Here is a 12,767-nt window from a genome sequence, read left to right on the forward strand (position 1 = left end):
CCACCACACGCCCAAAAGTCCTAACATTAAGGCTATGGTACCAATTGATGGTTTTTGTGGGTGATCTGCTCTCTCTCCCTTTTTCTGTCTCTCTTTCTCTCTTAAGATGAACTGCACGTGAACCAAGCTGGACGAAGACAGAGTGGATGAACAAAGTCACAGGGATAACAGGTCTTTGAGATGTGTAAACTCTGCGTCTTCTATTTTTTACCCTCGCCACGACCCTACAATTGTGCACGCCACCCCATGAGCTGGGATCATGCCGAGTCAAGAGCTTAACTAAATGAGCTAAAGACTAGGCCTGGCCACAGCTATAACGCAGCAAGCTTCTGGCCCATGCAGACTACTTGCAGGCTAAAGAACGTGCGGGTACGCTTATATAGCTACTATGAAGATAGCGAGACATGAAAGATGCAGATACATCGAGATTAACATTAACACTGTATTCTTGATCAACATCGTGTTCCCTTTTTGGGATTTAGAATGTAATTTAGTCTTCAATAGTGAGCTACTGGTAACTTCACATTTGACTTGTACATTTGGTTTTTCAACATACATATGTGCTCGTAATTGTGTTTATGAGGTGTTGGCAATCCCATCCTCCCAGGCTCAAACCTGGGACAACTAACCTCTCTCTAAAATCAAATTGCATGTGTGCCTGCCTGGAGCTTACAAAATGGTTTTCTTAGTAAGTATTGTTAGAAAATAGGGAAAATCTATGTTGAAACCGTGAGAATGCATGTCTTCCCATGCTGCTCCTTTTCCAATGGGTTTTACCTATATATGGAGAGAGCACATGCATGAATGCAGCAATTGTACACATCATACTGACATCATCACATTAATTGCTTTTTTTGAAATGATTTATCTCACAAACAGTTAATCTGATTAGCGATCCGTCTTAACCAGCGGGTTTGCCTCGACGAGGGCTTTGAAACAAGATCGCTTGTTGACATGTTTTGATGATTTTTTCGTCGCCATAAGTCGCCAGATTATTACCATAGTTGCCATCTTAATGGTGAACAGTTGCCATGATGATTGTATATAATTATCAGATAATAGTAGCGTATGCTCAAGAACACTGCAATGTTATGCATAGCTAGGCAGTGTATTCAAGAGCAAGAATTACAAGTGCATGAGTCAGAGCCGAGGTTGAGACTCATAGACTAATCGTTAGTAGTCTAGGCTAATGCTGGACTACTCAACATGGTACTGTAGTACCCAGCTTACAGTACTCAACTACTAATACCTAGTATGTAGTATATACTATATAGTACAGTACGTTATACAATAAAACATGAATGCATGGAAGTGGATGCAGAGCCTGAGGCTGTGCCAATTGTAATAGCTATTCATGAGGAAGTGGATGAAGTACTCAACTGCTCACTTGTCCCTCCCAATTTCCCCTAAAAAACCTTATCCCTCCCAAATTGAGTTGATCGACTCAAACACCCAGACTAGTCTGGACTAGTCGCTCCACCACTCGACTCAACAAGCTAGTCTACACGAAGAAGCTAGTCGACAGTCAGACTGAGACTACTAGACTAGTCACACGACTAGTCAAGACTAGTCGTGAGACTCATAATCCATGTTCAAGTGTTAACAATAACTAAGAAGAGACATAAACCAACACAAGTACCACGAAGCAAGTCTTGTAGTGGTGTATATCGACGTCCAGAAATCTGAGAACTAAGTTAATTTAATCTGGCAATGAAGTGGGAAACAACATGGCGTGTACTTGATACTGATCTGGCAAGTATCGACAAAAAAAATGTCGTCGAAACATGCCGACATGGGATCTCGTCTCGAAGATCTCATCACGAGGAAACTAATTGTGAAAGCGGATTGTAGATCGGTTCAAGAGATAAAACTATTTAATAATGCGCAATCAAAAGAATCTTTGCTGATGTCATGCTTACTAGATTGTGATGTGCGCCTTGCTGCGCTATTTTTCTGGCGCGTTGTTGTTTTTAAATTTTATTTTTGTATTATTATGGTTGCTTGGTTCACTTTAAGTGTGTTGGGCCATTTCTGGGATTATTGCCCTTGATTCTGCGATTTGTGCATGGTGCTCGTCCTGAAGGATCTGCGGTTAGTCGGTTTGATATTGAGTTTTGTGACACGTTTAAGCTTGGTTGTCAAGGTTCAGTGGTTGCGAGAGTCGCCGACACGTACATAAAAGTTTCTTGTGGTGGAACCAGCCCATCAGGGTTCAAGTCAGACTTGGCACTGGTGCTCGCATTTTCCTGGATTTATTTCAGTTTTTCCAGTGATGTTCGTTCAGTGGGGGGAGACGTTCACGTCGACTATGACGCACCTGTGATGACTTCGTCAATCTCAAGATGTTGTGCCGGCTCAGTATCTCGGAGGTGCTCATAGAGGTAGGGTGTGCGTGCGTGCGTTCATAGGGGTAAGTGCATGTCCTGTGTATGTGAGCATCTGCAAATGTACTGTGTTAAAAAAGAAGTGGTCAGCTAACAGCCCACACGACCGCCACAAATACATGCAATACAAAAGCAACGCCCCATCCACTTTGCACATGGACCCCACCATGAGGCTCCAGCCCGGTTCACCAGAACGCTTCCCTTCAAGCGAGCTTACAGTTTTAGGTGATGCCTTGTTGCATGCATGCAAGAGAGAGATGGGAGGGTGCAGGCGCACGGGTGGGCAAAAATGCAGCGCCGCTCTCTGGTGCAGTCCGAGAAAATATGTTGCTACTAGATGTTTGTGATAGCTGTGATGTCAGCACTGCTAAAACTCACACGTGGATCGTCTATTCAGTCCTTTTCTGCCTTGGTATCTTCTCAAATTTTGTGTTTATCTTGAAAAAGAGGCTGTTGCAAGAATTTAGTGATGTGAGTGGCGGTGACATCGAGCACATTGTCTGATTTCCGAAGGTCAAAGCTTAATGGCCATGGTTCCCTTTTCTTGTTCAAATTGAGTAATTGACAACGGCTTTGACTATATTATAGACATCAGTTGTTTATAGGTTCAACTAATTGCAACAATGAGGATTGTTAGGTCCAACTTCGTTAATTAAGGTTCTAATTTGTATCATTATGTAGTTATTTACTCCCGCATATTGCAAACATGAGCAATTTTTGACATTGCTAATTATACCATATTACAATGCCTCGATGAAACGTGAATTTGTATATTTCTTGATGAGTCTAGTAATACCAATTTCATGTGGCCAGTCTAGATATGTTGTTCTTCACTGATGTTGTCAAATCTAAAATTGCTTGCATCGGCATGATTCTAGGGTGACTTATGTTTGTCATTGTTGGGCCTACATGCTTTTACTACCCATGAAAACAACGGCACATGATGCTTTTGTCTTGGATGCATAATTTTTTATGTTATATTACACTTGAGTTGAAATAATTGTAATGTCTACTTCGTTTGCTGCTTGGATGCAGTGGACAAAGTGGAGACTCTAAAGCGCTACAAATTCAGCTTGGCTTTTGAGAATTCTAATGAGGAAGATTATGTTACAGAAAAGTTTTTTCAGTCACTGATAACAGGTAATACTGTATGCTATAACCACTCACCCAAATCCCAGTGCACTCCTACGACCCACACAATTTGCATCGATTAACTCTCATTGAGCATAGCAGGCTGAGTATATGTAACTAGGTTGTGCCTCATGACTTCAATTGGTTGAGTAATGAATTCTATGAACTGCATGTGCTAGTTTATTCGAAAATATTTTGTTCACATGGAAAAAGTCTACGATCTCACCAATTGAAATGTATTGTAAAAATGCCAAACTAGACATACTGTGAAACAAAAGGAGTTGCATTCTCAAGTGACTAGAAGAATCACCATTTTTCTAATATTCTCCATGTTTACTCATTGACACATTCTTGTTTTGTTGCTATATTCCAGAAGTCGATTTACATTTTAAGTTTATGAAGTTTAACTGTAGATGGAATGGAAGTGATTTTCCAATATTCAATTTGCACTTCATTACAGGGGCCATTCCAGTTGTCGTTGGCGCACCGAATATTCAAGAGTTTTCTCCAGGAGAAGGTGCAATATTACATATTAAGGAGCTTGATGATGTCATTTCAGTTGCTAAGACAATGAAACATATTGCATCAAATCCTGATGCTTTTAATCAATCTTTGAGGTAGATATCCTTCTTTCCCAGTTGACCACATCCCTTAAGTAACATGTGTATCATGCACCAATCATTTTGTTGGAACAGCCTATGTTCTCTAGCTAAATTTGGAACAGCCATGATCCATATTTGCAAGATCAAGTACTTAATTAGCATGAGAGCAATGGAAAATATGGGAGCCTTGTTTTTCTTTTCTTAAGCTATATTCCAGTTTGCTGGGGAGTAGGCTGTGTTGCATTATGAACTTCAGTATGATGATGCTTTTGCCTATTTATTTTTGTTGCATCAGGATCAGGCATCAATCGGCAATCATCATATTTGGTTAATACGTGACTTGTTCAGGAACCAAATTGCTGCATACTTAAATCAAGGAATGAATTTCCCCATCTAGATAGGCTTTAGTGTGGCTCTGGCACTTTGTATTAAAGATAAGGATGCAGTCCTAGACTGAACATGACCAACCACCTAGAGCCTACAAGCTTGAAGCACGCTGCAGTTGCTTGAATTAGGCTTTATATTATAACCAACGGGAACTTCACTCTAACTTACTAATACTTTTGAAATAATCTGTTGCTCTGAATGAAGGTAATACTAGCTTGTTGAGTCGAGTGTACTGCTATCAGTGTCTACTGGGAATAGATGTGATCTCTTTCACGTCCCAGTCTCTCGGATCTCTTTATTTATTTCTACCATGATGTGATCTCTTTCACGTCCTAGTCTCTCGGATCTCTTTATTTATTTCTACCATGATGTGATCTCTTTCACGTCCTAGTCTCTCGGATCTCTTTATTTATTTGTACCATGATGTGTTAGGTTAGATCGAGTATCATCGAGTAAACTTTAGAAGATGCATGAAAAATCATGTTTTTATTGACAATCTTACGTTACAATTTTGTCTGAGATCTTCTAGCAGCCATAGCGTCATCATGTTTCTGTACTCAAATCATACCATTTGTTTTGCATCTGTAGGTGGAAGTATGATGGTCCATCTGATTCTTTCAAGGCACTTATTGACATGGCAGCGGTTCATTCATCCTGTCGCCTTTGCATACATATCGCTACGAAGATTCATGAAAAAGAAGAAAAAACACCAAAGTTTATGAATCGCTCATGTAGTTGTTCCAGCAAAAGAGGAACAGTATACCACTTATTTGTCAGAGAGAGAGGGCGGTTTAAGACAGAGAGCATTTATCTAAGGTATGGAAATACGGTTGTGCTTACCATGTATTAGTGACTGGTATTTGCGGTTAATATCATTAAGAACCAAGAGAAAAACAGCAACTTATCATCTTGTGTCAGACCCAGAGGAGTCTGAAGAACAACATTCAGAGAAACAGGGGAGAATTCCACTCGAACTAGCACGATTCACAGGCTTAATTCAGAGAGTTTAGTACAATCCAGGAGGAACCTAAAGCCAGCCAGGAACACTGGCGGCGGAAGGGGGAAACCCTAACAATTTTCATACCCTAGATCGAGCTGGAGCCCTGGCTTTATAGCCTTACAAGTTGGGAAAAAGTAAGAAAGTAAAATGACAGTAGTGGAGCGCTGGAGTCCTTGTCGGAAAGTGAACAGCGACCCGGGCGATGGTGACAGCCGTCCGATGCCGTATGGACGCGATCCGGAGCTTCTCGACCAGCGAAGCGGTATGGGGGAAGATCGAGCGTTGGATAGGCGATGGACGGCCACCGTTGCTTCGCGCCAACGGCTGGGAGTTTAAACTTGACTGAATACGCTGCAGTTCATCAGTTGGGTCCTGACAACTCCCCTCCATCCACTTCAGACCTGTCCTCAGGGCTGAAAAGCTGGAAAAACCTTTTGTATGAATGTTGCGTCCTCCCACGTAGCATCTTTCTCGTCCATGTTACACCATTTGATGAGCCAACGCACCACTGGTATTTGTATGTCACCTTGAGTCCGAGGGACAAGCTTTCTTTCAAGCAGCTTCTCCGGTTCCAGGAGAATAGTACCATCAGCGTTGATGAGTGGTAGGTTGGGGTTAGGGATTGCTTGTGGCCCTAGGTGCTTCTTCAGTTGACTGACGTGGAATGTGGGGTGCAGTTTGCAGTCCTCAGGTAAGAGCAATTTGTAAGCAACAGGACCAACTTTCTCTATTACTCGGAAGGGACTGTAATACTTGGAGTGGAGTTTCAGATATCTATGAACGCTTAAGGTAGTGTGCCTAAAGGGCTGAAGTTTGAGATATACCATATCACCCACCTCCAAGGTTCTTTCAGATCTCTTTTTGTCAGCATAGTGCTTCATTCTTGTTTGAGCTTTCAACAGATTTGCCTTGATCTGTGCTGCTGTTTGTTCAGTAGTGAGGACAGATGAAAAATCTTGAACTTGTTCAGCTGGGTAAAGGGCTGCTTCAGAGATCATGTTGGGGGGTCTGTTATACAGTGCCTGGAAAGGTGTCATTTTCAGAGAGGTGTGGTAGCTGGTGTTGTACCACCATTCCGCTAGGGAGAGCCAGTTCATCCATTTCTTAGGTTGTAAGAAAACCATGCATCTCAAGTAATTTTCCAAGCATTGATTGACCCTTTCTGTTTGGCCATCTGATTGAGGGTGATACGAAGTGCTCATGTGCAGCTTGATGCCCAGTTTCTTGAAGAGTGCCTGCCAGAGATGGCTAGTGAAGATTGTGTCCCTGTCAGTGACAATAACAGAAGGCAATCCGTGTAACTTAAATATATTATCAGTGAAAGCTTGAACCACAGTATGGACAGTGATGGGATGCTGCAGTGGAATAAAATGTCCATATTTTGTGAATCTATCCACAACCACTAAAATCATGTTTTTGCTTTGGGAAGTGGGAAGGCCCTCAACAAAATCCATGCTGATGTGACACCATGCAAAATCTGGAACAGGCAGAGGCTGTAGCAGTCCAGGGTATTTGGAATGTTCAGGTTTGTTGATTTGGCACGTTGGGCATTGTTTGATGTAGTCTACAATGAACTGTTTCATGCCAGGCCAGTGGAAGAGAAGTTTAACTCTCTGGTAAGTGGCTCTGTGGCCAGAGTGGCCTCCCAGCTCAGAGTTGTGCAAGGCAGATACTAACTAATTTCTGAGGTTAGTATTATTGCCAATAACAATTCTGTTTTTGTATCTTAGGATTCCTTGTTGCAAGGCATAGTTAGGAACAGCATTAGCAGCAGTTGCTAATTGAGATATCAAGTCCTTGCATCTTTGGTCTTGGGAATAGCTGGAAATGACCTCAGATATCCAGGCCGGCTTTGCTTGAGTGGCCACCAGTGAGTATAACTTGTACTTCACCCTAGAAAGAGCATCAGCAACTTTGTTGTTCTTGCCCTGTTTATATTCAATCTTAAAGTTGTAGCCAAGAAGTTTTACTAGTAACTTGTGTTGAATGCCCTCTGTTAGCTTTTGTTCTTGTATGTATTTCAAGCTCTGCTGATCAGTTCTGATGATCAACGAAGAAGCTGCAAAATAGTGCTTCCAATGCTTTAATGCTTCAATGATGGCCATAGCTTCTTTGTCATATGTAGACAGGGCAGCAGCTTTAGGGCCAATGGCCTTGCTGAAGTAAGAGATGGGCTTGCCCTCTTGCATTAGCACTGCACCAACACCATAAGCACAAGCATCTGTTTCCAAGATAAAAGGCTGAGAGAAATCAGGTAGGGCCAGGACAGGAGCTTGAGTCATCTTGTTTTTCAATATGTTGAAAGCTTCTTGTTGCTTAGTTTCCCACTTGAAATTGTCCTTTTTCAAGGATTGGAATAGGGGTCTGCAGATGAGGCCATAATTTTGGATGAATCTCCTGTAGTAACCAGTGAGACCAAGAAAACTTCTCAATTGAGTTACATTTTCAGGAGTGGGCCACTGGGCTATTGCTTCTATCTTGGTAGGGTCAGTTGCAACTCCATCCCCTCTGATAACATGGCCCAAGTACTCCACTTGAGGTTGAGCAAAGGTACACTTGCTCATTTTAGCATATAGTTGGTGGGACTGCAAGACCTCAAGGACTAGTTGGAGATGTACCAAGTGCTCCTTCATGTTTCTGCTGTATATGAGGATATCATCGAAGAAAACCAACACAAATTTTCTCAAGTAAGGTGCTAAAATTGTGTTCATTAGCTGCTGAAAGGTTGCTGGAGCATTAGTAAGTCCAAAGGGCATTACTAAATACTCATAGTGGCCACAATGAGTACTGAAAGCAGTTTTTTCAATATCTTCTTCCTGCATTCTGATTTGGTGATAGCCACTTCTTAAATCCAGTTTAGTGAAAACTGTTGCCCCTTTCAATTCATCCAGGAGATCTTCTATAACAGGGATAGGATATTTGTTCTTAACAGTTTGCTGGTTGATCTTTCTGAAATCATTGACCAATCTCCAAGTCATGTCCTTCTTTTTAACAAGGAGTGCAGGGGAGGAGTAAGGGCTAGAGCTGTCCCTAATTACTTTGTTTTTGATCATATCCTTGATGATGGTTTCCATAGCATCTTTCTGGTGGTGTGGGAGTCTGTAAGGTCTCTAGTTTATAATCTTGGCTTCAGGAGTAAAAGGTATAGCATGATCCACAGTTCTCTTGGGAGGGAGATCAGATGGAGTGCTGAAAACTGGTGTGTATTTGTCCAAAAGTTGCTGGACAGGAGGAGGAACTAAGGAGTCCACAGGTTCTTGTACAGCAATTCTGTTCAGAATTAAGACAGCTCCACAAACAGGTTCCTCAGAGAGTTCCTCCACAGTTTCCAATTCTTGCACAGCTACAGATGGTAAGCTTTCATCTTTGAATATTTTCTTTTCACCAGTTTTCAAAGTGATCTTCACATGCATTTCATCAAAGTCCAATTCCACTGGGCTGAAAGAAGCCATCCAATCTGCCCCCAGGATAACATCATAACCCTGAAGCTGTAGTACTCTGAGATCAGTGGAGAACTGTGTTCCTTGCAGAGAGAATGGGCATTGTAGTGCAATGAATTCAGACCAAAGAGTATCTCCATTAGCCACAACCACCTTTCTTTTTCTGGTAGGAGTGAGAGCACATCTAGCTAGGTGAGCAATCTTAGGAGTAATGAATGTAGCAGTACTGCCACTATCAATGAGTGCAGTAGCTGGAGTGTCCCCTATCATGACTGTCACTGTAAAACTGAGCTTCTTTGTGGATTTTATACCCATAAGAGCATGCATAGATATTTGGAGGGGGGTATCATCACTCTCTACAGGGGGAGGGACATCAACTTCATCTTGAGCTTCAGTATAGTAAACCAACTCAGCATCCTCAGGGCAAGCAGTTTGAAGTGCTTGTATCTGTGCTTGATTTGCCAATTTGCACACCTTTTTGTGGCCTGGAAACCAAGGCTCTTTGCATTTGTAACAGATGCCCTTCAGTCTAGCTTGTTGTATTACTATAGCTGTGTTGGTGGGTCCTGATTTTCCTGGGTCAAACTGCACCTGCCTTCTCACTTGTTGGAAAACAGAGGTAGGAACAGTAGTTCTTTTCTGTGGTTGTGCTTGTTCCATTCTTCTGGCAAGCCAAATTGCCTTTTGTAAGTCAGCAGGTTCATGACATTGTACATGGTGCTGTATATTGTCATTCAGTCCAGAGATAAAGCTGGCTTTGTAGTAATCTTGGGGTAGAGCTGGATTGTCTCTTCTCATTAAGTTCATGGCCTGCTCAAACTTGAGGATGTAATCGTTGACAGAACCTATTTGGGTAAGTGCATGGAAAGATCTAACATTGTCACAAGCAGATGTTTCAGCAAACCTGTCAGCCAGGAGCCTGCAGAATCTATACCAAGGCAGGGTGTTAGGTACAATGCCAGTACCTCTCCACCATTCAATTGCTGGGCCTTTAAGGTATGTTACTGCAATCTCTGTTTTCTGTTCTAGTGGGGTTCTAGCAGCTTCAGAATACAGCTCAATGGTTTGTATCCAGGAGTCTGTATTGCTACCATCAAATTCAGGAATGTTGTACTTGGCTGGTTTTACAATTGCTAGTTGTCTCCTGTTGTCTTGCCCCTGATCTCTCTGCCCAACTGCACCCCTAGCTTCCTGTTGTAGGATTTGTTCAGCTTGCTCCAGGTCCAGCTGAACCAACTGTTGAGGATTTTGCATTTGGTTAACAACAGTGTGAACTCTGTTTTCAGGAACTGGGTTTTTACTGGCAGCAAAGTGAGGATGCCTGTAAGGGGCTCGGTTGCTGCCATCCAAGTTAAGCTCTTTTCCAGTGTTTTTATCCACTAATGTGGCAGATCCAACTGTAGGAGGAGTTTGGAGGACCGTGGCTGGTGCGTGAGTTGGACCTTGGGGTGTTTGCTGTTGGCCACTACCTTGTGCAACATCTTGGGGGTTGGGAGGAGTTTCCCTGGGTTTGGGAAAACCTGCGATGAAGTTGTTCAAAGAGCCCTGTAGTTCGCCCAAGGTTTTCTGCAAGGTTTGAAAATTTGTGGCAACATGATCTCTGAAATCTTCAAAGTCTTGTCTGTCAGTTTCTCTGTTTCGCTGCAGGGTTTTGACATCCAGTTGCAATGATTGGAACTCCAAGTTCTCCGTGGAAGAGGAGTTTTCAGGGCCTGTCATGCTAGCCCGAAGACTGCAGGGAGGGTTCTTACAACTAGCAGGGAGCTAGTAACCTCACTGCGCACGATCAGCCGGCGAAGGGAGGAATTTTACCACAGCTGGAGCTGCAACCCGACCTTGGCCTTCGATCCTACCGCCGCCTGCACCGCCGCCAACGCCGCGCCGCCGGGAGTACACCGGATCTGGGAGGGAGGGATTTTACCGCAGAAACAGTGTGTTGCTGCAACCTTTTCCCGCGCCCAAACCTGTACCGGATTTCACACCGCCACCAGTCGCCGCCAGGGGACCACCGCCGCCCAACAACACCGGTGAGAAATGGAGGATTTTATGGCGCCTCCAACTCCACTTCGGCACCGGATCTCGCGCCGCCAAGGAGAAGAACCAAGCTCTGATTACCACTTGTCAGACCCAGAGGAGTCTGAAGAACAACATTCAGAGAAACAGGGGAGAATTCCACTCGAACTAGCACGATTCATAGGCTTAATTCAGAGAGTTTAGTACAATCCAGGAGGAACCTAAAGCCAGCCAGGAACACTGGCGGCGGAAGGGGGAAACCCTAACAATTTTCATACCCTAGATCGAGCTGGAGCCCTGGCTTTATAGCCTTACAAGTTGGGAAAAAGTAAGAAAGTAAAATGACAGTAGTGGAGCGCTGGAGTCCTTGTCGGAAAGTGAACAGCGACCCGGGCGATGATGACAGCCGTCCGATGCCGTATGGACGCGATCCGGAGCTTCTCGACCAGCGAAGCGGTATGGGGGAAGATCGAGCGTTGGATAGGCGATGGACGGCCACCGTTGCTTCGCGCCAACGGCTGGGAGTTTAAACTTGACTGAATACGCTGCAGTTCATCAGTTGGGTCCTGACATCTTGTATTCCGTAGTCTCAGCTTCTGCTATGTTGTTGCCTAAGTTCTTATAAGTACTAGTTTCCTTGCATTATGAAATTATTAAGTTTTTTTACTGCATCTTTTTGCTTGTTTCTGTTCTGCGTTCTTACAGATGTTCCCTGTGTATACCATGCAGATCAGATCAGTTAACTTTAGGAGCTTTGGAGTCTGCCGTGCATGGTAAATTTAGATCCCTCAAACATGTTCCTGTATGGAAGGATGAAAGGCCATCAAGTATTCGAGGCGGGGATGAGTTGAAGGTGTACAAAATTTACCCAATAGGTCTTACAGAAAGACAAGCGTTATATAAATTTCAATTCAATGATGATGCTGAAGTTGCTAGATACATTAAGGGCCATCCATGTGCAAAGCTTGAGGTGATTTTTGTATAACTACAATATTGCCATCTTCGCTACGTTTTGCAACTGCAAACTACTCCCTCCGTTCCTAAATAGATGACTCACCTTTGTACTAACTTTATACTTCAGTACAAAGTTAGTACAAAGTTGGGTCATCTATTTTGGAACGGAGGGAGTAGTTTGTGTGCATTGAGTTTCTGCTGTACTGTAATAGATTCCCGTTTATGTAACGTCAACCTTGATACAAGTCACAACTTTGTAGGCTTTGTGATACTGGGATGTAAATTTCTATTGACATGCAAGTACATCTTTTGCGGGAAACAATTAACATGGATTGCGTAATACAAATAGAGACATTGTGCTTTGTAATGACAGTGTCGGACTTGCCTCCCACAAGCCTATGTCGGGCCTTGCTTGGCTCGCCATTGGGGACTTCAACCATATCTACCTTGCGTGTGACAAAAACAAGAGAAATGTAAATTGGAGTAGAATCAACCAATTCTGCGCAACCCTGCAATCATGTGAACTCAAGGAAGGACAACCCAACTCTGTGCAAACTAGACTCCTTTTTCTGTAACGCCGAGTGGGACACGATCTTCAACACACATGTGTTGGTATCTTTGCCCGGTTTCAACGAAGTGGTCCAAAAGGCGTGGGACGAGCGCGCGAGCCACACAGAGCCGTTTCTCATTTTGCATAGTAAACTCAAAAAAACATTTTGCATAATAAACTCAAAAAAACATCGTTCCGTCTGTCCGAATGGAGCAAGAAGCTATTCTCCAATGACAGCATACAACTTCATGCAACACTTCTCATCATCCCCGGTTAGATACTACACAAGAGCAAAGATCTCTATCC

The 12,767-nt window shown here is 43.2% G+C and overlaps 1 protein-coding gene across 1 annotated transcript; it reads left to right on the forward strand.

Annotated features, from left to right (window-relative positions):
* Window positions 1-3,403: 3,403 nt before the first annotated feature.
* On the forward strand, window positions 3,404-12,206 carry LOC119340643 (glycoprotein 3-alpha-L-fucosyltransferase A-like; the record flags this gene model as incomplete). The annotated part of the gene is made up of 4 exons (XM_037612560.1): window positions 3,404-3,524; window positions 3,976-4,132; window positions 5,093-5,320; window positions 11,687-12,206. Coding segments are annotated over 4 exons (762 nt in total), but the record flags the coding sequence as incomplete, so codon positions are not given.
* Between the last annotated feature and the right edge of the window lie 561 nt (window positions 12,207-12,767).

This window comes from Triticum dicoccoides, chromosome 7B (assembly GCF_002162155.2).
Source record: "Triticum dicoccoides isolate Atlit2015 ecotype Zavitan chromosome 7B, WEW_v2.0, whole genome shotgun sequence".
NCBI lineage: Eukaryota > Viridiplantae > Streptophyta > Magnoliopsida > Poales > Poaceae > Triticum > Triticum dicoccoides.